The 27,684-nt window shown below is 33.6% G+C and overlaps 1 protein-coding gene across 3 annotated transcripts in view; it reads left to right on the plus strand.

The window, feature by feature from the left end:
• Nucleotides 1–27,684, plus strand: part of VPS13A (vacuolar protein sorting 13 homolog A) — a 170,891-nt gene that overhangs the window by 32,153 nt on the left and 111,054 nt on the right. For all 3 annotated transcript variants that reach the window (XM_037492590.2, XM_054689191.1, XM_037492591.2), the window contains exons 11-23: nt 3,056–3,183; nt 3,658–3,764; nt 4,509–4,680; nt 6,350–6,412; nt 6,866–6,995; nt 7,919–8,016; nt 8,294–8,430; nt 12,881–13,070; nt 13,159–13,273; nt 21,869–22,005; nt 23,724–23,853; nt 25,823–25,940; nt 26,712–26,850. In XM_037492590.2, coding sequence (XP_037348487.1) covers nt 3,056–3,183; nt 3,658–3,764; nt 4,509–4,680; nt 6,350–6,412; nt 6,866–6,995; nt 7,919–8,016; nt 8,294–8,430; nt 12,881–13,070; nt 13,159–13,273; nt 21,869–22,005; nt 23,724–23,853; nt 25,823–25,940; nt 26,712–26,850 — 1,664 coding nt within the window. The remainder of the gene's footprint in view (nt 1–3,055; nt 3,184–3,657; nt 3,765–4,508; nt 4,681–6,349; nt 6,413–6,865; nt 6,996–7,918; nt 8,017–8,293; nt 8,431–12,880; nt 13,071–13,158; nt 13,274–21,868; nt 22,006–23,723; nt 23,854–25,822; nt 25,941–26,711; nt 26,851–27,684) is intronic.

Raw genomic sequence — 27,684 nt, forward strand, 5'->3', positions numbered from 1 at the left:
CATATCTTACCTATTATAAATAGTGCTGCAATAAATATAGGGGGGGCCTCCCTGGTGGTGGTGCAGCGGTTGAGCGCTGGGTTGCGAAGCTGCCTGCGGCCTCTGCAGTGCCGGTTCGATTCCCGGCTGCTCCCCGGCTGCTCCCTGGCCACCGGAGGAGGGTCCCACATGGCGCGCAGACCTCTCCCGCCGCCCGCTGCTCCCCTCAGCAGTGTACTTTGGTCCTTCTGCCTGCTCTGCTCCGCTCCCCGCTCTGGCTCTGGTGAATTCTCTCACCCTCCCGCGCTTCTGACTGTACCCAGTGCTTGTATAAATAAATAAATAAATCTTTAAAAAAAAAAAAGTGAAAGAGCAAAGTTAGAGAATCAATGATGTGTGGGTCTCATTGTACTTAGAAGTTGGTATTGGGATAGTAGATAGAGCATTGGTAGTGGTAGAAGAGTTGGATGCTTGAGACAGAGTTTAATGAGGGGCAGTCATTGGTATGATAGTCTAGTCTAGGAGGTAAGTAAGATGGAGGAATTCAGGAGCTGAGAGGCCATGGTTTTGGAAAGATAGTGAAATCACTCACAGTTTAGAGTTTCTAGGAGCAAAAATCTGACAGAAGAGGGTACACTTCAGGAATTGATAGATGATTACAATAGTGGTTGGTATTTTCTTATATTTCACTTACAGTTGGGGAAGAGGAATAATTTTGTTTTTCAAATATTAGTACCATTTTGTACTTTTTCTGATTGGTTTTATACTTTTTCTGATTTGGTTTCTCTATATTCCATACATATGTGATACCATCTGGTATTTATCTCTCCTCCGACTTCACTTAGCATAATCCCTTCCATTTCCATCCATGTTGCAACACATGGCATGTGTTTATCTTTTTGATTACCAATTAACATTCCAGTCCCCCCCCCCCCCCCAGACATCTTGATCCACTCTTCTGTTTTGGGGCACTTATGTGAGTAGTCTCACGGTAGTGTGGTGTTGTTTCTACATCTTGCTTTTTTGTTGTTCATTTGTGGCTTGATACCTTAAAGTCAGAGAAGATGCCTGGTATGATTTTAGTCTTTATGAATTTGTTGATACTTGTCTTGTGGCCCAACATGTGGATAATATTGAAGAATGTTCTTTGTCCACATAAGAATTTATATTCAGTTTTTTGGGGGTGCCCTGTAAGTGTCTGTTAGTCCATATTCTCTAAGTCTTTGTTTAAGACCACTGTGTCACTGTTTATTTTCCGTCTAGTTACCTGCTCATTGGTGAGAGTGAGGTGTTGAAATCTCTAACCATAAATGTGTTTTTTTTTCGACATGTATTTTCAGAATTGATAGTAATTGCCTAATATATTTTGATGCTCCTTTGGTGAGTATAAAATGATGAGAGTTCTGTCTTCTTAATATATTATTTCTTTAGTTATTTCATAGTGTTTATCCTTGTCTCTTGTTATCTTTTTAAACTGGCAGTCCATTTCATTTTATGTAAGTATGGCTGTTCCTGTGTTCCTTTGGGTTCCATTTGCTTGTAGGATTATTTCCCATCCCCTTACTCTGAGTCTGTGTTAATGAGTTTGTGTTCATCTTTGGAGCTGAGGTACATTTTCTGGAGACAGCAGAAAGTTTCCTAACCAACCTGATACTTTGTGTCTCTTAATATGTGAGTTCAGTCCATTTATAATTATTAATATATAAAAGCCTATTACTGCCATTTTGTCCTTAATTTTGTGCTGCATCTGTTTTCTTCAGTTATTTGTTTACGTCCCTCTCTTTGACCTATATACAAGAGTTCCTTTCACTATTTCTTGGAGGAAGGTCAGTGTTTGAAAACTTTCAGTTTCTCTTTGTCTGAGAAGGCCTTAGTTTCTTCCTCATACCTGAAGTAGAATGCCTTGCAGGTTAGACTTTTCTTTCCTGCAGTTTTAACCTTAAGAATTCTGATCACATTCCATTGTCACCTTGCCCATAGTGTTTCCTCAGAGAAGTCCAATGTAACCCTGATAGGAGTTCCTTTATGTGTTATCTGCTCCTCCTTCTTTGCCAGCTTTAAAATTATTCTTTTGTCTTAAATTCTAGAAATTTTCACTACTATGTGTCTGTAGGTCTCATTTTGCTTAGGTACTGTGTTCTTTTATCTTCCTGAATTCATATATTTCATTGCTTCTCCAGGTTTGGAAAGTTTTTCTGTGCTATTTCTTTAAATTCGTACTCTGTTCCTTCTCTCTCTATCTCTCTCTCTCTCTCTCATGCCTCTTGGATACCTATTTTTATTTGCCTTTCCTAATGTAAAGGTTTATTCTCAAAGTGTTTTTTACTCTTTCTTCTATCCACATTCTTTGTGCATTCACATCTTCAAGGTCACTAATTGATCTTTCATTTGGTCTATCCAGTTCCATAACTTTATGCAGAATTTTTCATCTCTTGTATTAATTTTTCTATGTCAAGCATCTCTATTATTTTCTTATTTAAAGGTTCAATCTTCTGTTGATTTTATTTCTCAGTACATTCATTTCTTTATCACAGAAATTTTGAACTCTTGTATCTGATAAGAATAGATGTTCCACATTTTTGTGATTGGGTTCTGGAGATTTGTTCTTTGTGTGGTGTAGTATTCCCCTGATAACTCCTGTTGCTGCTTTATAGTGTTTGTTTTTCTCCCCCATTACTTGCGTTTGAGGTATCTGCCTTCCAGAGTCTCCACTGGTGCTGCCTCTACTTCCTGCTCTGCTCCCTGGACTGTCTGCTTGCTGCTACCATGGGTTCTTGTCTTTGCCGGACCTCCACTGGTGCTGGCCTGAACTTTTTTTTTTTAATGTACCTACTTTTAAGGGTTATATTGGTGTTCTGACAGGACGTTCAATTAGTCTCTGTTCCTCTAAGACAATGTGAATTATAGGTAGGGAAAAGATGGAAGAATCTCCTCCACTAATAAATTGATAGTTCATTTGACCAAATTACAACATTGTAGAAATATAGGACCTGTTGAAAGAATTTTCAGGATCTCTTCAGTACTTTGATATTCTTGAAATGTAACTCAATATTTTAAAATTTGGATTATTTTCCAGTATTTCATCCCATATCTGCTAATGCCAAACTTCAGATGAATCGCGGATCAGATTTTGACTTTTCTGCCCCCAAGATAAACCTGGAAGTTGAATTACATGACATATCAATTCAATTTAATAAACTACAGGTGAGTTTTTCATTGAAAATTTAAAATGTGAGTTATAGTTTGATAAAAGCAGAACTAAGACTTTAAATATTCTTCAAAAATTCACTATGTTGGGCCTCCTTGGTGGCACACGGGGTTAAGCGCAGTACTGTGAAGCTATCTGCAGCCTCTGCAGCATGTGTTCCATCCCCAGCTAGGGAACTACCCACATGGCAGCAGACCTCTCCTGTCTTGCTCGCTGCTCCCCTCAGCAGTGTATTTCAGTCAGTCCACCTGTTCTGCACTCCACTCTGTCTCTGGTGAATTCTCTCACCCCCTGCACCTCTAGCTTGCACCCCAGCTCGTATATGCACAAATAAATAAGTCTTTAAATAAAAATTCACAATATTATATGGTAATGCTTCCTTAAAAATGTTAATAATTTAGCTTTTATCTTCAACAATTGGTGAAAAAAAAAATCAAACACTTAAGAGCCTTAATTTTCTCATTCTTCAGTATTTCAGTGTTATGGAGCTTCTTGAATCAGTTGAGATGATGACACAGAATTTGCCATATAGAAAATATAGACCTGATGTACCTCTTCACTACCATGCCAGAGAATGGTAAAATGTCTTTTTTTTTTTTTTAAAGATTTAAAAAATGCAGAACAAAAAGAAATTTCTTGACTTGAGTAATTTTTTAAGATACTCTTTTTAAGGACTGCTGCAAAATGTAGTTTGATTTGTGGTTAGAAACTTATGTTGCATTCATACTCATTATGTTAGTTGACTTGTAGGATTCTTTATAATGGAATTAACAGCTACTAATACTAGAATGCCATTAATTTACTGTATTTTTGGAATTATTTAAAAAGTATATGAATGTTGTCCAGCTATGTACTTTGAAAAATTTTCAAACTTCTATATTGGACACATTAAACTTACATTACCAAACTTACATTCTAAAACCTAAAAATGTTTTGGGTGTCTATAAAACATAATGCCTTTTTATATTCACAAGTTTTGTTATTCTAGTTACTAAGCTCTTATCTAATCTCTACAACTCTTTGACTATTAATATTCAGGAGACTAAAGTACTGTTTGGCAATTTATACTCTGATAGTTTTTCTGTTGAGCTATGTTATTGCAAGAATCAATGATTTTGATCTATTTTCTCTTAAGAACAATAAAATAATGTATCATTAATATAGATAGGACTGTTGAAAAAGCATATGCTCACATAATATACCATTTCATAGACAATTATAGTAAATATGTTTTTGGAATAAAAATAATATCAAGTATATTTCATACTGTTGGCTTGACACTGCTAAGTATATAGTTTTGTGGGTTTTTTTTTTTAATTAGGTGGGCTTATGCTATATCTGGTATCCTTGAAGTAATTGTTGTCCCCCGCTTACGAATGTGGTCATGGGAGCATATTAATGCACATAGGCAAAAAATGAAGCAATATAAAGAACTGTACAAACAAAAACTAACAACTAAGAAGCCATCTGTTGAACTGCTCCATACTTCTGAGGTTAGTATTTTTAAAAACTAGTATTTTGTGCTATTATAACTCTTGAGTTTTTTTTAGTGATTAACAATTCCTACTTATTCTAATTTTTTTTTTTCTTCTGGTGCCATTTGTTCTAATTTTGACTATTTTTTGACTGACTGTTTTTGTATTTCTGTTCTTAACTTCAGCTGGATGGTCAGTGTTCTGGTGATATTCACATGTGAGCTTTTGGGATTTGAAACTTCTCAATCTGGAGAGATTTGAGTTCATGTATATAATAATTTGAAGCCCCATATTATGACATTTTTAGACTCAAAAACCTGAGATATATTTGCTACATTGAATTCAGTCTTCTTTGTGTAGTTTCAAGCTGTTAGGTTGTGTCACCACTGCCTTTTCCCTGTGTCACCATTTAGGTGTGCATTAATCATATTCCTTGTCTTCTGTATGTATGATTCTTATGCTGATAGACAAATCTGTGCACATGTATTGCATCTGCTTTTCCTCAGCTCTGCCTAGCCTACTTTACTAATGCACCAAGTTCTACTTAAGTTCCATCTCTTACGGGAACTTCACTATTTTTCTGCCCATACAGAGATCCTTTTCTCTTAATTCTTCTCACATACCTAGTCTTTACTAGTAACTCTATTTTGAGTTCATCTGTCTTGTGATTCTATAAATATTAGTTTTATCTTTTAGCATTACGGTATACTCTAGAAGTCAGTATTTTACAAATGGATGAAGGCATAGCTTAGGGAGACAAAGGGAAATAACCTTTGTAATAACTGCTCACACTGTCCAGGCTAATTTCCAATTAGGAAGCCCCTCTAATGGTTGAGTTTTATTTTTATTTTTGTGGTAGGAGACATTTCAGAAGACCTAGGCTATTAGGAAGTTTGTATTTAGTGGTCTTTTGGAGTGGTTACAGATTGTTTACTTGGTTTTAGATCTTAACCTAAATCCTCCAAGTCAGCTCTGACAGTATAAACCCGAATTAAATTGTTTTCTAAATACTAGTAGGTTATGGTTGCTTCTCTTTTGGGGAAATGGCGATTTGAGCACAGAAGTCTCAAAAGTAGTCATGGAAACAGTATATAGATATAATGGAAGATTTAGCTTATCTCAATTTATTTCAAGAATCAAGCGTACTTTGAATAGTGTGAAGTTTAAAAGCAGATTTTAAGTTCATCTAGATCTACATTGGACTGTCTTAATGATGACATATTGCAACAGGGTGGTCCCCAGGAAAGGGGGAGGTTCCCTGCCCCACGGGAACCTCCCCCTTTCCTGGGGACCACCCTGTTGCAATATGTAGAGTGCACATAATGTGAGGAATTTATATTGTATTTTAGTTTGAAGTGTCACTAGTGTATTTAACTGTAATTAAAACACAAAAATCATTTCAAACACTGCATGTTTAGTATCTTGTATATGTATCTGTAAATCCTGTAGGCTTGTAATTCATGCATGTAATGTTTGATTTCTTTAAAAAGTTACTTCATCACTGCTAGGTACACGTTGCCTAGCTCACATGTGTACAAACATTATTTTTCAGAATTTAACAGGCATATTTTGTTGATGGATGTTCTATTTTCTGTTTCTTATATCTTTTCTTTAGTGCAGCAATTTGAGAGATTATATATTCAAATTGTTTATGAAATGTTAACAAATTTTTGTTTATATTTTTTAGGAGTTGGAAAAATCCCTGGATGTATTTAATATAACTATAGCAAGACAACAAGCAGAAGTTGAGGTAATTCCAGAATATCTTTAAATTAGTAAAAATACATGTACATTCCACATAAGTTTGACAGATGCTGTGCTGTGATTAGCATTGTGCAGTAATAATCTGTTTGCTACAAAAGGGGCTCAGATTTATTTTGTTGTCTTATAAGAAAATTAGACAATCTTTGGCCACATCCATTTGCCACATCTAGGTTTCATGAAAAAAAGAATTCTAAATATTTAGGCTTACCAGCTACTCAGAGTTCATATAAAGAGGAAAAACTTGATTTTTTTTTTTTTGGTGATTATCATCACCTGAAATACTGGTACTAACTACCTTGAAATGCTAAATTTTTATGTTGGCTAATATTGAAATTATTATGTACTGTTGTCACTGTTTATTGGGTATATTTTTTCACTTAATTAGATAAGTTTTGGAAATATGCTTCTGTTTTTTAGATTGAAAACTTACTCATTTCAGGTAAAGAAAGCTGGACACAAGATTTACAAAGAAGGAACAGAAGAGGCAGAGGATGATAAAGGATGGTTTCACTGGCTGTGGAATTGGTCAGAACCAAAAAGTAAAGGACTACCTGTTACTGAATCTGGAAGTATGTCCATTTTTATAGTAGTACAATTAATCATCAGGATATGGCAATATAACAAATCATCAGATCTGAAAAGTATTGCAGAAAATTTTTTCTAATTCAAATATATGTCAAAAATAATATAAAATTTTAATCTTATGTGTGCAAAAGAACTTTCATCTCCAGAGGATTTAATAAATGCATATAACACAATAATAGATAAATATAAATTCCAAAAAGATATATAATGTGTTATAAATTTTTGTTGACATTATTTCTTGGGAAGCTTTTATTTCCTAATCGGATGCTTAAGATTATAGTTTTGGAGGATTAGTGACTTTTAGATGTAAGTCCAGCAGTATCATCATTTGTAAAATGGGAGGAATAATAACTACCAGCATTGTATGCTAAGTGTATTGCCTAGCCCAATGCTGTTGTCTAATAGTTAATCATTTTCTGAGTGCTTGCTCAATAAAAATACCTAAATTTAAATATTAACAATTTATATTTTTGGAGACTAATTCTTAAATTGCTATCAAACATTAAGTGATTACAATTTCTTAAAAGTAGTATAAGGGCCTCCCTGGTGGTGCAGGGGTTAAAGAAAGCACTATCAAGCTATCGACAGCCACTGCAGCACGAGTTCAATCCCAGCCAGCTAGGGAGAAACCCATATGGTGCAGCAGACCTCCCCTGTCTCGCCCACTGCTCCCCTCAGCAGTATATTTCAGTAGATCTGCCTGTTCTGCTCCTACTCTCTCTGGTGAATCTTCTAATCCCCCTCTCCGACCCCCACACTTCTGGCTTACACCTCAGTTCTTGTATGCATAAATAAATATATTTTTTAAAAGTAGTATAAAATAATTTACATTTGATTTGTTAAAGGCATTGAAGTTATGATTTGGTTTTATCTTGTTATCATCCAAACTTTATTTTCTAAATTCAAGCTTCACTTGAAGACATTTTGACATCTGAAGAAAAGAGTTTACTCTATGAAGCAATTGGCTATAGTGAAACTGCAGTGGATCCAACCTTGCCAAAAACAGTAAGGTGTTTTCTTGCCATACACCTTTGAGTTTGTTTGGTATCACCTCAGAAATAATGTGCTATTAGACTTGTTCTGTGATTTTTTCCTGGGTTGTAAATACTGTATTTAATTTCCACGGTAGTGATAAAACTTGCCCCCTACCTTTTACTGTTGCATGGCAGTTATTTAAAGTGTTGTTTTTAAAGTATTTTCTGGCGTAGAGGGAGGAAAAACTATGAATAAGAGTATTGTTACATTTATATATATTCATTTTGTTCTTCTGAATATACTTTAGTTTGAAGCTATGAAGTTTTTTGTGCACTTGAAAAGTATGTCTATTGTTCTAAGAGAAGAAAAACGTGAGCTGTTAGATATTGTAGTAGAAGAATTTAGCACTTGGATTGTACAAAGACCAGGAGCACAAGCAATTAAGTGAGTATTTTCTTTATTTCTACAAGTCAGATTTATAATTTTATAGTATTTTAGAATGTGTATTTTTGTATTTTAAGGAACTTGGGGTTTTTTTTTCCATTAATACATTTTACAACTAGTATAATAATACATATTTAATGGAAAACTGCATGGTAAGGAAACTTACACACAAAGTGTTAGACAAAAATGTCAGCAGTCACATCACACTAAAACAGCATTAAAAATTTGAGTTTTCTGCAGGGGAGGAGGGGTGAGAGGGATCAGAGGGAGGGAGGGAGGAGAACAGGAGACTGTGGTGATGGTGCATGGGTGCCTTGGGGAAGGAAATTCTATGGGGACTCAACCTGAGGGGGTGGGGGAAAGCAAATATTGTTTAAAAAACAAAAAATTTTAAAAAAATTCCAAAAAAAATTTCATTTTTATGTGGGAACATCATTAGTTTATCTTTGTTAAAAAAAAACTATCATAATCACTATACATTCTTCCAATTTAATTGAATTAAAGTGTCAATTTGTCACACTATGTTCACCAAATTCATGTTAGTATATTTCAGAGTTTTACAACAGTCACCACATTTTAATACCCCATAAAAGAACCCTGTACTCATTAGCAGTCACTCCCCATTCCTGCCTCTTCCCAGTGTCTGGTAACAATTTACTCTTTCTAAGAATTTGTCTGTTTTGGACATTATTATGAATGGACTCAGAGAAGATAAATATGTATATATAAAATATTTATGACCTTTTCTGTTAGGCTTCTTTCACTATTCATCCGTGGTAAAGCATGAATTAGTATGTTGCTTATTTTTGCCTAATTATATTCCATTGTGTGGCAATATACTATCTTTTGTTTGTCCATTCACCAAATGATGGCTATTTGCTTTGTTACCAGTTTTTGGCTACTGGAATAAAACTGCTATGAATATTCATGGACACTATATTATGTGGACAGTACATTTTAAATGTTCGTTGGGTATATAAGTAAGAATGGAATTGTTATCTTAGATGATAACTTTATAGGTGAATTTTTTTGAATAATTGCCAAAAGCATTTTTCCAAAGCTACTGCATGGTTGTACATTCTTTTCCCATTTTATCTAAGTTATCTGGTTTGTTGGCATGTAGATGTTCATAGTATTTATATACTCTCTTCCTCTTTTTGTGAGGTTAATAGTGATGTTCTCTTTCGTTCCCAGTTTTAGTAATTTGATGGTAATGTTCTCTTTCATTCCAAATTTTAGTAATTTGAGTATTTCATGTATTTCTCAGTTTAATTTTTTTGTATTTAAAACAGTTTTGGCTTGTCTGTATTTTTTATTTGTTTCATTAACTTACTCTAATGCTTCCTATTTTCTCTGATTTTCCTTGAGCTAATTGCTTTGGTTTTGTTTTCTTTTATGTTTAAGTGTCTTTAAGTAGAAAGTGATTTGAGATTTTTAAAAATATAATGTAGCATTTACTAATCAAATGACTTTTTTAAATGTGATTTTTCTTAAATCACTGTGAAATTCACATAATATAAAATTAACCATTCTAGAGAGCACAGTTCACTGGTATTTAGAATATTCTTATTATACATGTAATACCTTTACATGGTCAAAACATTATATTACCTATGAAGTGAAATCTTATACTCATTCAATAATTACATTCCATATACATTTACAACTGATCCATGATCACTTTCAAATAAAACTCTGCCACTTCATGAGAAGTATGAGTCCCTAATAATAGCAAAAATATCCTAATTTCTTTCTCTTTTCTCTTGTATCATTGCTGTTAATCATTTCACATACATACGCAAATACACATATACATATAAAAGCATATACATAAATTTTATAAGCAGATAATCAAATACACTGTTACTGTTATTTTAAAATACTATTCTCTCAGTTCATACCAGAAATAAGTTTTCATTTTTCCCTTCTTCACTGCTTTTCTTTATGTAGATGTGATTTCTGACTTAGATTTTTTTTTTTTAAGATTTATTTATTTATTTATGCAAGAACCAGGGTACAGCCGAGATGCGCAGGAGGGTGAGAAAATTCACCAGAGACAGAGCAGGGAACAGAACAGGCAGAATGACGAAATACACTGCTGCAGGGAGCAGCGGGCGAGACAGGAGAGGTCTGCCGCGCCATGTTGGTTGCTCCCTGGCAGGCCGGGAATCGAACCGTGCTGTAGAAGCTGTGGATAGCTTCACAGCACTGCGCTTAACTGCCTGCGCCAGCAGGGGAGGCCCTCTGGCTTAGATTATTTTCTCCTCTCTAAAGAACTACTGGCAGAAAAATTCCCTCAGTTTCTGTTTGAGAAGGTTTATTTTCTTTTTTCACTTTTACTGGACAATTTCACAGTGTATAGAATTCTATATTGATGAATTTTTCTCTTAGGCATTGAATTTTTCTCTGTGTTTACACGGTTCCTGAGAAGTCAGTTTTTAACTCTTATCTTTGCTCCTATATAGGTAAAATATTTCCCCTGTAGCTGCTTTCAGGTTTTTTTTTTTTGTTTGTTTCATTTTCTGCAGTTTTAAAATATGTCTCTCTCACTCTCTCTCTCTCTGGCATTTATTCTACTTAGTGTACTCTGAGCTTCCTTCCTGGTTCTGTAATTTAGTGTCAGAACATTCATTTGGGAAAAATTTCTCTGCTTTCATTGCTTCAAATATTTCTTCTGTTACTTTCCCTCTTTTTCTGCCATCCTCATGAGACACATAGTGTACCTGTTGTAGCTGTACCATGTTGCTTGGATATTTCCTTTATTTTTTTTCTGTCTTCTGTTTTCTGTGTTTTTATGATTCTAATGATATGTCATCTAGTTCGGAGTTTATTTTCTCAGTGGTGTCCAGTCTCCCAATAAGCCTGTTAGAGTCATTCTTCATTTCTATGACAGCATTTTTTATTTTGAACATTTAATTTTTGTTTTTGTGGTTCTTTCCATCTCCCTCTGCTTACAGTGTTCATCTTTTCTTGTATGCTGTCTGCTTTATTCATTAGAATCTTTAACATGTTAATGTCATTTTTTTTTTTAGGTTTTTTTTTTAATTTTTTTTTATAGAGGCATGTTTTATTTGTTTGTTTGTTTTGTTTATACATGCACTGGAGACAGTCAGAAGCACGGGAGGGTGAGAATTCACTAGAGCCAGAGCGGGGAGCAGAGCAGGCAGAAGGACCGAAGTACACTGCTGAGGGGAGCAGAGGGCGGCAGGAGAGGTCTGCGCGCCATGTGGTACCCTCCTCTGGTGGCCGGGGAGCAGCCGGGGATCAAACTGGCGCCGCAGAGGCCACAGGCAGCTTCGCAACCCAGCGCTCAAACGCTGCGCCACCGGGGAGGCCCATGTTAATGTCATTTTAAATTCCTGGATATGTAATTGTAGCAACCCTGTTATGTCTGGTTCTGATTCCTTTTCTCTTCAAATTGTTTTTTGCCTTTTGGTATGCCATGTTATTTTTTTCTTAATATCTAAGTATGGTGTTTCAAGTAAAAGAAATTACTGTATTATTTTTCAGTAATTTGAGTGTAAGATATGAGGGAAGGGGAAGCATTCTGGAGTCCTTTTAGTGAGTTTGTGCTTTTGGATAGTGAACTTCACAAGAATGGCTGTTTTTTCCCATCCCTTAAATGCAACAGGATGGCTTGAATGGGCCAGCGTTCTCCTTATGAAGTGGTGAACCTGACTGGAGTTGGGTTTTTCTATTTCGTAGATCACTTAGGTTCTGATAATAATTTCATTAGGTTAGGTTCGGTTGCCTACTTTCTCCAGAGGACAGGCCTTGTTAAGAACTGAATGAGTGCCCTGTTACACTTTTAAACGGTTCCCCTTTTCTCTTGCCTGAAGCAAGAGGGGATTTTTCTTATTTACTGTGAGAATCTGGTCAAATTCCTAGGGTGTATCTCCAAATATTGTGGGGACTTCTTTGTGTCTGATTCACCTTGAGTTTTTGACTTTAAATTTTCCACACTGAGTCTCCATCCAGTCATCAATTACAGTCCAGTTTTCCAACTCCAACACTGGTATCCTTATCCTTTACTTTTGAGAGTCTACTCTGGTAGACTCTCTGCATTCACTTGTCTTTCTTTTCAGTTTTGGGTGCAATTGGTTGCCCTATGTTCTTCCCTCTCTTAAGATGCCAGGAAGAGTTGTTGATTTTTTCAGTTTGTTAAGATTTTTATTTATTGTGATCATGGAATGATGTCTTTCAAACACCATCGTTTGGGAATGGAAATCCCTAATCTATCATAGCCTTTCCATTTAGAAGCCAACATGTAATAGGGCTCCTTGTGAAATAATCTATGTCAAATTGATTGAATAGTTGTATATTTTCATTTATGTGACTGGAATAGAGTAATAGGAAATGCAAAGTGAAATTATTTTTACTAATTTTTATTTTCAATTAAAAAAACTTTAAAATTGTACTGATTGCTAATCTTTGACCTTTTTTTCTGCAGATTTGAAACTAAAATAGATTCATTTTATGTTACCGGCTTACCAGATAATTCAAAAAAACCTCGCCTCCTGTCTTCACTAGATGATTCTACATCGCTCTTCCAAATTATATTTGAAATAAATCCATTAAATGAAATTATTTCTCAAAGGTGTATCATAGAAGCTGAGCCTTTAGAAATGATATATGATGCAGTAAGCTTATTTTCAATTCCTAAGTTTTAATGTATTTCAATTTGCTTTTAAGTTTGTGCCTCATGTTAATGATAACTTGTTTTAATAGAAAACAGTGAATGGTATAGTGGAATTCTTCAGACCTCCGAAAGACGTACATCTAATACAGCTCACCTCAGCAACGTTGACAAAACTTGAAGAATTTCGTGATAAAACAGCAACAGGTAAATGCTGGTATTACTATTGCTGGTGTTACTATATCTTACACTAAAATTTTAGTCATGTTAAACTGATTTTAGTAAATTATACTTCATATTTGTAGACTATAGACAATTTCACTGAAACTTTTATATTAAAATTCAGATTAATAATTACCATTTTTCATACTCATAAAGGTGCAACCCATTAACTGAATTGAGGTTAACTGACAAAATTTCATTAGGCGTTGTAGCATTCTATTCATGACAGAACCTCACCTGTCATTTTCCTTTCTTGTAACAAGTTCTAGATTTTAATATATTGCTCTCGGAAAACGAGTGCCCTTTTTTATTCTCTTGGATAATTTATGCACAATGGGATCAACTTCTTTCTTTAATGTTTTGCATAATTTAATATTAAAGCCATTTGTGCTTGGAGATTTTTAGGTGCAAAATTTTAAGTTACAGATTAATTTTTTAAATGTATAGACGACTAGAAGGATGATTTGTATAATTTTAGTGGTTTGTAACCTGATGAGTCTTGCTTTCTGACCCAGTATATGGTAATAGAAAATATTCCACATGTATTTTCCAAATATTTGAAAAGCATGTATTTTTTATATCTGTAAATGTACTTTAAATCACAATTACCATGTATATCACATCTGAGAAATACATGAAAAATACTTCAGTGTAAATGTAGCTTTTTCTTACTTTTTGATAGATGTCATTTTATCTTCTGTGAACCAAATCTTCCATCTGTATGAAACTGACTCTGACTCTATTTTTAGTAATGCTTTAATTTGTTTGGAGTTCATAGTATTTAAAAGAAAATCTGTGGTCTGATGTTAGTAAGGATAGTATAGGTTTCTTTTGGCTAGAATTTCATTCTTTTGCATATTTTCTCATTTTTTTCCTTTTCCCCTGTATTTTAATTTTTTAGGTTTTCACACCAGTAACATACAGGATTTTTTTCTATCTGTATTTGCAGTTTTTTTTCCTTTTTTCCCTTGCTTTCCCTGGATAAACTCTAGCATTATTTTCCTCATTTCCCCCTTTCCACACTCTGCCATTTGAAACATTTCTTTCTTTACTCTGGAAAATTACAGCATCCATTTTTATCAATATATAAATTTAATGGAAACAAATCTTAACCTTGCAGCCATTCCCAGGAATTTGTAACACTTGAACTTCATTTACCATCCTCCTGATTTATACCTATAATTGTTAATTTTGTTTTCCTGTTTTTAACTTCGTAAGATTTTTTTTTTGTGTGTGTAGTCAACATATTGCCTACTAATTAGCTACTTTCATTACTTTTTATTCCTGTTTTCACCTCACACCTTTTATCTGAGATTATTGCCTTTCTGTTGGAAGTTCATTTATAAAGGTTTTCTTTAGTGAAAGTGTGCTGATTGCAAACTTTTTGTTTTGATCTGAAACATTTTTTTGTTCTGTTTAGTTTGGTAAAATATTTTAAATACAGAATTAAAGGTTGGCAGTTATTTTTTCCCAAAGTACATTGCAGTGCATATTCTGCTGTTTTTGGCTTTCATTATTGATGCTGATAATTCAGGTGTCACCGTGCGTGCTGCTTTTAGGTAGTTTACCTGTGCCTTTTCTTTTATACTTAAGCTCTTTATATCTTTTATATTCTGTAGTTTCAGTATGATGTACCCCACTGTGGACTTTTAGGTTCATTGTGTGAGACATAAATCTGAGGATTTGTAGATTTAATGAGTTCTAGAAAAATCCATCTGGAAAATTTATAACCATTAGTTCTTGAAAATTTTTTTCTCTTATTCTTCTGGAACTCTGACAAAATGTATTTAGTCTTTATCTTTCATCTTCGGTAAACTGTTTTATTTCCATCTATTTATACTGTGTTAACATCCTGTGTAGTTTCTACTATTTTATTTTTTTTAAAGATTTATTTATTTATTTTATACAAGAACTGGGTACCAGTCAGAAGCGCGGGAGGGTGAGAGAATTCACCAGAGCTAGAGCAGGGAGCTGAACAGGCAGATAGATGGACGGAAGACACTGCTGAGGGGAGCAGTGGGCAAGACAGGAGAAGTCTGCTGTGCCATGTGGGGTTCTCCCTGGCTGGCGGGGAATCAGACCGGTGCTGCAGAGGCTGCGGACAGCTTTGCAGCGTGGCACTCAACTGCTGCGCCACGGGGAAGACCCAGTTTCTACTATTTTATATTGTGATTTACTGAGTTTCCTTTTCAACTATGTCTAATATGCTATTAAATCTCTATTGAGTTTAAGTTCCATGAGCATATTTTTCACTTTAGGAATTTTGTTTTGTTATATTTAGAATGTGTTTTGTTTCTTTATAGTTTACAATGATATCTTTGTGTTTACAATGATATCTTTAAACTAATATTGTTTAAAACTAATGGTTTTGTTTCTTTAAACATCATAAGTATAGTTATGTTCTGCCCTACTAGAAAATTCTTTAGATAGTTCCATTATATGAAGACTTAACGATTTTCTTTCTCTTCTCTTTTTGCTTATGCTTGTTCTTATTCACAGTAATGTCTTTCTTTTTGTGCTTAGTGATTTTTCTGGGAAAAATACTTTGAGAATTCTTTAAAGTCTAGGAGAGTGGAGCTTTCATTTAAACAAGATTTTTATTTAATTTTCTTTTGCGAGGTATCTTGGACATGCTGATGGGATCATTTATCTAAATTGTTACTTGAGATATTTTGAATGGCAAGGAAATTTTGTGTTACAAATCCACTTGAGTACTGCATTGTTGTTACAAGCACAGGAATGCTACCTTTTCCTGCCAATTTTCCTTAAAATCTTTCATTGTATTCTCATGTGTATAGGTTTTAGGGTAGAGGAAGGTTTAATTTCTGGGTCATTCTTACTTTGTGTGTTTTTTGGATACCAGAATTGTGAGAATTTCCCTTAGGCTTCTCATCTTTGTCTTCTGTGCTCTGTGAGGTTATGAAAAGGAGTTCCCACATTTACCAGGTGCATACATGATTTGAGGATAAAAGTTTTCTAGGCTCCTCTTAAATCTGTTTCCTTGTTCCTTCATTTCGAAGGCTTTGGACTTAACAAATTCTCTCTTGCTTCCTCTCAGTGCTTTTAATTAGGTTTTTTTTTTTTTAAATAGTTCTCTTTTGTTTTATAGCCAGCATTTTTTGGTAACTTTTTGTGGAAGAGTAGATATAGCTACCTACTCTTTCATATTCACAGGATTTGAAAATCTATCTCAGTGTTCTAGTTTAAGTTCGACATTATTCATCCTGTTGGATCACTCCATTTTCTATTTCTGTGTATTTGAGTCTTATCTTTGAGGCTTTGGATAAATGGATATCATTTCCTGGGTGGTGCTATTCATTATCAGCTCACCTTTGACTGCTCAGGGATTCCATCTTAGTGTTGTGTACATCTTTGACATTTGGGTCAAAGAAGAAGCCTAGGTCTCTTCTCAAAATAATGGTTTTAAGTATATAAAAAGAAAAGTATAGGATTACGAAGAAAATAAGTACTACCAAAACAGTTTCAAAATATTTTTGAAAGTTAAAATTTATGATAGTAATATGTTTTCCTTATTTTATTGGTTAAAATAACAAGGATGAAAAGCACCTTTAAAAACTACCATAATTTGAAGTACTGGCAAGTGCATATAATATCTCAGTATATCTTTAACAGCATGTTACGAAATAAAAATGAAACAACAAAACCACAAGTGTAGCAGTCCGTTGTCTATACTCTAATTGAAGAAAATGCTCATTATTGTTCATGAAACCTGCTTTGTATTCCACTCATAGATACCTGCTTAAAGGTGCTTGATCTAATTTATTTCCAAAATCTCCCTCAGGAATGTAAAGGCAGGCTTTAAGTATATTGCTGAATAATTTTATACTATGCCTGTAATAGAGCCTCAATTTATCAATTGTGTTTAGAAAAATGAAAAAAAAAAAAACAACCCAGAACGAAACAAATTTGGTGACTTTAGAATGCCTTTTTCTTATGAAATTTGCTAGCTTCTAGTGATCAATACTTACCTCCTATTTCTGCATTAATTTGCATGTATTAAAATTTTCTCAAAATCTGCATTCATCTGATTAGTTAAAAATAGATACTGTTCTAAAGAAAATAACATTTGTTCAGTTTTTTCTCTTCTGAGACTGTATTTCTCAGTGATTTCTTTAAAATTAGAATTAGAAAAGCACCAATATTGATTAATATCACCATCTTAGGTATCTGGGATGTCATATGCTGGACTCTAGGTACTCTCTTATATAAAGATCTGATCAGATAGAGTTTTAAGTTCTCTTACATGTCCTGCTAATTCTAGTTTGAATTAATCTTTGATAGACAAGATGGGTAAAAGACAGGAACTAAGCTATTCTACTTTCAAATCGTTTATTTATTAATACACTACAAAATATGCATTGCTGCTTTTATAATAAGGGTTTTCTGCTCTGACTATAACTAAAACTTCCCTTCAAAGCAGTATTTTTCTCAGTATACGCTAAGCATTTAATCTTACTTATATTCTTACAGATTTACCCAGCTTTCATATTTGTCTTTGAAAATGTGTCCTTAAAATCAGATTATTACAAAGGCCACTATAAAAACTACTTTTGACTTTTTAATTCTTGGCTGAAATTTGCATTGGAATCATTTCCAATTTTATTGCTATAGTTTTGGTTTTAGAATTCAATTTTTGTTGAGCCTGGAATACACCTCTTATAGAAGGCAGAATTTGTTTCATTTTGGCTATCACAATATCTAACATGAAATTGTCACTTTTTTCCAATAATTTCTATTATGTTCACTTTATCTTTGTTGGTAAAAGTCAGTTGTATTACTCGTCATTCTCCTTTGTTTCTTATGTAATGAGAAAGCATTTTAGCCAAGCAAGTTATGTTTTGATAAGGCTATCAAGAAATATCTAGCTAAAAAATGGAGCTTCCATATGATAGCAATCCCACTCCTAGGTATTTACCCAAAGGACACAAAAACATTAATTCAAAAGGACACCTGCACCCCTGTGTTTATAGCATCACTATTTACAATAGCTAAGCTATTGAAACAACCCAAATGCTCAAAAACAGATGACTGGATCAAGAGGATGTGGTACATATACACAGTGGAATATTACTCAGCAATCAAAAAAGATAAACTCATGCCATTTGCAGCAACACGGACAGAGCTGGAAGCGATCATGCTCAGCAAAATAAGTCAGAAAGAAAAAGAAAAATACTGGATGGTCTCACTCATAGCAGTTGTTTAGAAAACCTAAATAAGGGATCAGGAAAAAGGCTAGTTATAATAAAGTAAAAATCAAAATCAACAAGCAATTATAAACCAGAGACACACTACAGAGAGGGGGTGGGGTGAAGAGAGTAGTTTCAAAACAAGGGGGGTGGGAATTTTACAGGGATGATAACCAAGATGAAAATGCATACATTGTACAAAAATGAAAAATGATGTAAAAATATATAAAATAAAAATTAAAAAAAAAATCTAGTTTATGCCCTTGGTTAGGCTATATCATCTCTCTGTTTTATATCATGTATCTTGAAAGCATTGTTCATTTTCCTTTTTCAGAGAATGGTATGCATCATAATAGTCAACATGCATATCTTTATTCTGTGGTTTTTACTCATTTTATACATGAGTATGTTTTATATTAGATTGTAGAAATTGCCCTAGCTCTCAGAGCTGTGGGGTTTACATTTACTCCTCCACTCTGTTAAAATCTCAAATTCCATTTATAGCTCAAATTTTGTGTTTTTGTATGTTACATACTCAGAATTGATAAACATATCAAGCTTTTCCTGTTAATGATTCTTCCTGGCTTATATATGGTTAAGTATAAATATATTGTCTTGGAGAACCACAATAAGCATTCAGATTTAGGAACTTTGTCTCCTAAGATTTTTAAAAAAAATTTTTTTTATTGTAAATATTATCAAAATAGTAAATATCCACAATATAAAAAGTCTAGATGTTTTTATGAGAATATTTCAGAAAGTAGAAGTATTTTACCTTCTAGAGATAACAAGCTTTATAATTCGAAGTCTAATCTGTTTTCTTCTTAACACAGGTGTCATTTATATGATTTAGAATAAAAAGTGCTGTTATGAAAAAATAGGAAGCTATTATATTTTAAAATTTAATTAAAAAATCATTAATGTATTTAATATTTCCCCAAAAAGTTAAAATTTACCTATTTGGGAAGAGAGTCATCTGTTATTTTGAAGCAAAAATATATTATTGAGCAAATGAATATAATAAAGATTCCAGCAGAACTTCTAGCCCAGGTGCAATGAACATTCCAATGCAGGCATAATTAATAAGTTTGATTACTTACAGCTCCTTCCCTTTCAAGATTCATGGCCAGAACCTGAGCACTCTTATCTACAAGGTCGGGCAGCCAGCCAGTTGGTCTGTCTCTCCAAGGCCATCCCCGAATGCCTGTATCTTTCCTCCCTTGCCTTGCCCCCTTTGTCTGGGGACTTTGCCACAAATGGTTGAAAAACGATGCTATCAGTGTAACAGATATGGAGACAGTTGTGTATAAAAGGAATCCTTGGTCATTAAACCAGTGCTCAGACCTTACAGGGTTATCCAGGTCTAGGACATTATGCAATAAAGCTTCTCCTGACCTCACCATTCCTGAAGTACCGCTTGTTCTTCCTCTGCCTGGGTAAAAGGCCAGAATTTATTTCTACAACAATTTAGCTCTTACCTGTTTTTGGTTCTTACTTTCCTTCCTTTTTATTTTTCTACATTACCCTATTATCTCCTTTATAATCTAATTTTTCTTTCTTGTATTTTCTTCATCTTTTCTAGGAAGTCAGAGTTTTCAGATCTGTTTTGAAGTTTTCTTTAGGGAAAGTTTAGGGGCATCAATTTGTAAAACACAAAAACTTACTTTGTCAAATGTAGTCATTTATTAAAATTCTTTTTAAGGATAGGGTTCTCAGATAGGATAATAGTCATTAGTTTTCTTTAAGTGCTGTTATTCACTCATTTAAGTATTTATCAAAAGCCTGATTTATGTTGGGTAGTACTAGGTGATCAAAAAGTTGGTGTTCCTATCTGTTAATGGATCTTATTATTTTTATGGCGAGGACAGACATAGTTCGATGTGAGGCACATTTACAGTAGGGAAGGGGAAAGAGCACAAGGGGTAGAAATGGGTGGGAAGAGCACAAGGGACAGTAGAGATGGCTCACAGGTGCTGTGGTGGTGGGAGAAGCATGGGAACTACACCTGAGGGGAGAAATCAAATACTAGCCAAAAATTAGCAAAGATGTATGAAAATAAACAAATCTATCTGCTTAAAAGTTGGGACAAATACTGTTTGGATCCAATCAAGACAGAGAAAACATACAGTAATTTAAACAGATAATGAGGGATTAGCTCAGTACTTCAACAAGTAACTTTGAACAGTATAGTAACTGTAAAGAGCTGCTAGTACTGTAAGGCTGACATAGAATTTCTGGAAGAAGTCCTTTCCTCCCAAGATTGAGATCCATATCTTGTTATGGAAGGTATGGTTCCAACTCATTAAATGACAGAAAAGTCATTATAGTGCCATACTGGCAAAACTGCTTAAATTTGTTGTCACGGATATGAGCCTGATTTTGAGGAAAGCCACTCTGCTGCTGGGTATTGCTGAGTGAGCACCCTGAAACCAGGGAGCAACCTTTCTTCCTACAGTGTCTCTCAGGGTAATGTATCTCCTTCAGTGTGGTTTGCAAAGGATGAGTATTTAAAGGACTCAGCTCCACTTTCACAGAGCAGTCCGTGGGTGAATTTGGAGTTAATAAAGGAAACAAATGAACTAATACTCCCAAATGCTGTGAAACAAAATGAATAATGGGGGCTCCTATTTAGTTTTTGTAGTGTTGTCAGAGAAAGATCTCTTTAAGAAAGTAGTGTTAATAATTTTCTGGTTACATTATTGAAGATGATTTAATAGTAGACATTTTTTCTTAGAGTAATATCAAATGTTGGTAAATATAGCTATATTAAATTCATAAATTGGAAAGAATTATATAGATTATGATATTGTTGCTATGAATAAATGCTTCATACCATTTGTTTTAGGTCTGTATATCTGCAGTTTTATCCAAGTTGAGTTTATAGGTTAAAAAATTTGTAAATCATAACAGTTTTGTTATTTTTTTTTTTATTTTTTTAAAGATTTATTTATACAAGCACTAGAGTCAGAAGCGCGGGAGGGTGAGAGAATTCACCAGAGCCAGAGCGGGGAGCAGAGGAGGCAGAAGGACCGAAGTACACTGCTGAGGGGAGCAGCGGGTGGCAGGAGAGGTCTGGGCGCCATGTGGGACCCTCCTCTGGTGGCCGGGGAGCAGCCGGGGATCGAACCGGCGCTGCAGAGGCAGCGGGCAGCTTCGCAACTCAGCACTCAACCGCTGCGCCACAGGGGAGGCCCAACAGTTTTGTTACTTAATTTAATTAGGAGTGTACACATTTGCTAGCACACATTTTGAGTTAATATTGAACAAATTTTTAAATACTAATTTTAAGATTGGTACCAATTCATATGAGTAGTGATTATTTCTTGACTAATTTGTGAAAACTATTCATTGTGAAGATTTAACTTTTATGCAGGTCTACTGTATATTATTGAAACACAAAAGGTTCTTGATCTCAAGATTAATTTGAAGGCTTCATATGTTATTATCCCACAAAATGGAATTTTTACCCCTACATCAAATCTCCTTCTTTTGGATCTTGGTCATCTAAAGGTATATACTAATATTTATTTTATAACATAACATGTAGGTTGTTTCTTTGTTTAAAATGTATTTTGTTTTTTAGACAATTAGATCTAGTGTATTGATTTTTTGATTTATGGTAGATTCTAGGATTTGAGAAATCTTCCTTTCTGGTCTATCAAGTGAAATTTCATTTAATTATTTTTCCTATATTTCTAAGAACAAACTGACCAGTTAAGTTCTGCAGGTCAGGAGTGCCCAACTGTCATATGTATAGAATTTGAGGGTAATGCTTGAGGACTTTATTTCCTTTTAAATTAGATTTATTACATGATAAGTCAAAATATATAGAATAAGAGAGAGTTCTGGAAGTAATCAGATATATTTTCATCCTTATGAAGTTGTTTATGAATATAACTTTAGATACTGACATTTAGTATTTCTGCTTGTGAAGAGAGTCTTTTTGTATTATCTTAAGACATTTCCCTTTCCATCCTATTATGTACATTTTTATTCCTCAGCTTTGAGAATAATTTTTTTTTTGTTATTTCTAAATCTATACTGTATTTCTAGATCAATATGGTGAACCTTGTGGTCATTTAAATTTATTAATTTAAGTAGAATTAAAAATTCAGTTATTCATATTCAAAGTGCTTAATAATTATGAGTGGCTTGTGGCTACTTACTACTTACCACACAGAGAGGGAACAATTCCATTTCTGCAGTTCTGTTCTGCAATTCCAATTCCAGTTCTGTTGAGTAGCATTGCTCTAGTTCAAGTATAGAGGAATAGTAACTATAACTGTTTGAAGATACAGGAGGGATGGACAATATTGGAATAGTTTCTGGCTGCCTAACAAATATGTCTTCTTTTGATATTGACATTGTCCTTTATTTTTTACTCTTCAGTTGGTAATTATGTAGACACCTGATTTACATTTATAATCAAGTTCATACAGCTAATTATTCATATTTTAATTTGGTTGTGTAATTGTTTCAAGGGCAGTGTGCTATAGCGGAAAGAGCATAATGTCAGGAGTAAGGATCTGTTCATGACAGGCAGTTTGCTTAGCCTTTTGCCTAAAATTCACTATCTTTCAAACAGATAGTTTGATTTTTTCCTGTATGTGCTCTATATCAGATAGAAGAAAAATGTGTGTTTGTGTATGTGTATAGTGTTACACACAAATATGCGTGTGTATATGCAAATGAGTAAGATCTCTACTGCTGTGAAATTATTTCTGCGATGTTTCAAGTGGACAAAGTAGTATATATATTATGCCAGAAAAGAGGAAATATAACTTCTTAGGATCACCTGATGGCAGTGTTGGGACTAAAATTCAGTTATCTTAATATTTAATCTTTATCTCTTCTCATTATAAAGCTATCCAAATATCTGTCCAAGAGTCATAAAAATATTTTGTGAGTTTATTTATCTCAGTGTTTTTAAGAAAAATACTTCTAAGATTTAGAAAATTTTTATGTGGATTATTCTCCAGGAATGACTTGGTTCCTGTCTTTTAATATAAGTAATTGGAAAGTATAGCTTAATATGTGAAAATTCACTGTGCTTGGCCATATCATTATTCATGTCATGGATAAGAACATTTCTGATGACCTTTATAGTGTATTCAAATTGTGAGTTTATCCTTTCCTACTAAATTTTTATATTAGAGTTTGAAGGATCAAAACTGTATATTCATTTTGACGATATTTACATACTCTAAACTGTTAAAATCAACTTCAAGGTGGCAAGTAAAAGTCGTTCAGAATTACCCGATGTGAAACATGGTGCGAAACTTGAAGAGATAATGCATATAGCGTATGATTCCTTTGATGTTCAGCTTACAAGCATACAGCTGCTTTATAGCAGAGTTGGTAAGTATACAATGAAACATTTACTGATTGACTTTGCTGAAGTGATGAATTAGGTCAAAGCAGTTTCTCTGAAGACCTTTTATCCTAAATATGTTAGAACTTACATTTTTGAGTTAGAGGTGATAGTAGATATTTATTAGGAGCTATATGAGCTAGACTAGTAGCTATGTTTTGCCTCTCTAAAATCATTTGTCAATGTCTGTAGACATTTTTGGTTGTCTTAAATGGAGAGTTGGGGGCATTACCAACATTGTGGTAAAGAAGGCTAGGATTGCTGCTAAACCTGATACAATGCAGAGAAAAGCTGCATTACAGCAAAGCCTTAATTGACCCAAATGTCAGTGGTACAGAGATTGAGAAATTATGACGTAGAACAATGTTTTCCAATCTTTGAAAAGCATTGATACATATTTTAAAAGATTTTAAAGCCTTGATACATACTTCAAAGTAGAATAAAGACGACAGAGCCAGAAATTCACATGTCTGCAGACAAGTAACTTCAATTGGTGGCTGTTTCAGAGGTCTGTGATGTATAGGGTCACATTTTAACTATGAGTTAGTAATAGAGAAGCAATGAGAACCCAAAACAGTGATCATTAATAATGTTAGCTTATATAAGACTGGAACATTTGGTTTTATTTCTTTTAACTGTATTTGCTTTAGGATAACGAACTAGAATATGACTGTTTTTGTCATAGTTGGTGTGTCATAGTGATTGGCAAATGTAAATTGTTTATATAAAAATCCATCAGTTTTCCCCAGGGAATAACTTAAACTGTATTTTGGTATGTTTGATTCATTTTGGTCACTAATTTTCAAAGTCTATGAACTATACTTAATATTTAAGATTTTGAAATGATTTGAGAAAAAAAGTTGAATATTTTATTACTGTTGTCTGAAAATCGTTGAAATTCCTTGGAATTATTATTGATATTTAACTATTTTTAGATGATTAAATCTTTTTGGACAGGGCTTTAAAAATTTATTTCAATTTTTTGTCTTTTTTTCCTAATATTCTAGAGCAGGATTTTTTGATACTCAGGTTACTTTGTGTTTTTCTAATAATTACGTCTGTTAGCAAAAGTTGGTTAATACAGAAAAACAAAAAGAGCATCTTTGTACTGCTCACATATAAACAATGATGATACTTTAATGCATTTCCTTTTGCTTTTTTCAGTATATGTGCCTGAGTGTATGGCATGTACTTGTGTAATGTTTAGGAATTGGGATATTTATGAATGTGTTTTTTACATGATTGATAAGTTTAAATCCTGATTCTCATATTTTTACTAGTAATATGTTGGACACTTGCGTTCCTGATTTCTAGACTAGATGGAATTCTAAGGTGATGCTGTCAGTTATTTATCCATTCCCTCACTGAGCATTTAGGCTTTTGATGCTGCAGGGAGTGTTGCTGGAGGATCATATTTTAAAATACTTGGATATAGAATTTAGCTTTAGCACTTACCAGTCTTTCTGACCATACACAAATGATAAATTCCAATAAGTCTTAGTTTTCTAAAATGGTATGAGTATATGCCATGGTGAGAAATAAAAACATGTTTAAATATTGCCTAGAACAGTGCCAATAGTAAATCTTGAATAAAGCTTAGCTTTTATTATTTACTTCTGAAGAAATGCATCTTCCCCTATGCTTTTCATTACTGGCTTTTAGCTATGTTGTATTTTTGAGTGAAGTATGCATAGTAGATATGATAAAACTTTTTTAATGAGTATTTTTCATATGAAAACAAAGAATCCTGTAAAGCAGCTTAAGGAAAATGATAAAAGGGAAAGTAATTTACCTGTGGATTGTGTGTACCTGGAAAAGTGGCACTAAGGCTATATACATGTCTATGACTTTGAAGTATAAATAACTTTAGGTTTATTATGTTTCAGTTTAGCTGGTTTTTGAATTACATGTTTGAAATATGTTTTTTAAAAAGTATGTATTGTTTTCTGTAACTAGGTGATAATTGGAAAGAAGCAAGAAAACTTAATGTATCTCCACAGCACATTTTGGTGCCTATGCACTTCAATGTGGAACTCTCTAAGGCTTTGGTTTTCACGGATATAAGGATGCCCAAGTATGTACTATCTATAGTTTCATGTGATTATTGATTTTCTGTTATTCTGTGGCTAAGGGAATATTTTCTTCTTGGAATCGGTTCATGGAATATTTCATTCTTATTTTCTGTCATAGAAAACACCTAACAAAATTTACCATTTTTAAGATTAATTCAGTGACATTAAATACATACACATTGTTGTATGACCATCTCTACTCTCCATTTCCAGAACTTTGTCATCTTCCTAAACTGAATGGTCTATTCGCCTCTCCTCACAGTGCATGAATCAATATTTCTATGTTTCTATGAATTTTGAGTACTCTCGGTACTTTATATAAGTGGAATCATACCATATTTGTCCTTTTGTCTGTGCTGTTTCACAGAGCAAGTCTTCCCACCAGCTGTGCCCAAGGGGTTCCAGTTTATCCAGCTACTTACCAACCTTGTTATTTTCTTCTTTTTAAAATAATAGCCATCCTAATAGATGTTTAATTTTTAAGTATACTTTTGAAATTTCTTTCCCCTAATTTTTCGTGATGTTAAATATCTTTTCATTTACTTGTCAGCCATTTATATATTTAATTGAGGAAATTAATATCTAATCAGGTCCTTTGCCCATCTTTGAATTGGATTGTTTTTTATTTGTTGAGTTGTAGGAGGTTTTTTTTTGTGTGTGGTTTTTTAAATATGTTCTGGACGTTAACTGCTTATTATGAATAGTTGTTTTTAATTAATGTACTTAAATCAGAATAAAATTTTTTTAAAATAATTCCTACATTTTTGAAACAGATTCAGAATTTCTGGAACATTACCACTGGTTTCTTTACGAATCTCAGATAACAAACTGCGAGGCATTTTGGATTTGGTTGACAGTATTCCAAAACCCACACCTGCAACTGAAGCACATGCCCCTGTCAAACCTTTTCAGGTAATTTTATTATCAGAATGAATAAAGGCATGAATTAAAGAAATTTCACAAATAGTATTTGTAGCAACTGCAGAAATTTCAGTTTCAATTTAATCCATTCTGAGTATATTTTTTAAAATTACGTTTTTTAAAAATAGAGAAATAGATGAAATAGTAATGGGGCACATAGTGAAAAAAAGGTATAAAATGATGTCTACCTTTCTTCACTTCTCTAGCCTCCAGCACCTCTTCAATGGTAGCGCTGTTAAACACTGCTTCTCTGGTTTTCTGAAAATGTTTTTAGCTTGTATTCATTCACTAATACAGAAATATGTCTGCCTCTGTGCACTGTCAATACTTAAAATCACTTAAATGGGATCAGTATACTTATTGTTCTGAATCTTTCACCATCCTTACTTATATGTTATATATGTTAGAGATAGTTTTATGTTAGCACACACAGATCTTTCTTATTTTTTATGATGATTATAGTAATAAATTGTGTGCCTGTACTTCCTTGCCTAATATAATGCTCTCTTGATGGACATTCAAGTTTTTCTGTGTGTTCATAACTATAAAAAATACTGTTTGAACTTCTTTGTATATCTATGTTGGGCATCCCTTTATCCATGAGGTAAATACCAAGAAGTATTGATAGAATTGCTGAGTTAAAAAAGTATGTGAATTTTATGATCTTTGTCAACTTTTTTTTTCTAAATTTAGTTTTGATTTGTAGTTCCACCAACAGTAGATTAGTGTCTGTTTCTCATTAGAGTATTACTAAATACTAAAATTCATTCTGTTAAATGAGAAATATGTTATCTTCCAGTATTAGATTGATTTATATTTCTTTAT

The sequence above is a fragment of the Talpa occidentalis genome, unplaced genomic scaffold, assembly GCF_014898055.3.
Source record: "Talpa occidentalis isolate TD23 unplaced genomic scaffold, MPIMG_talOcc4v2.1 talOcc4.7, whole genome shotgun sequence".
Classification (NCBI taxonomy): domain Eukaryota; kingdom Metazoa; phylum Chordata; class Mammalia; order Eulipotyphla; family Talpidae; genus Talpa; species Talpa occidentalis.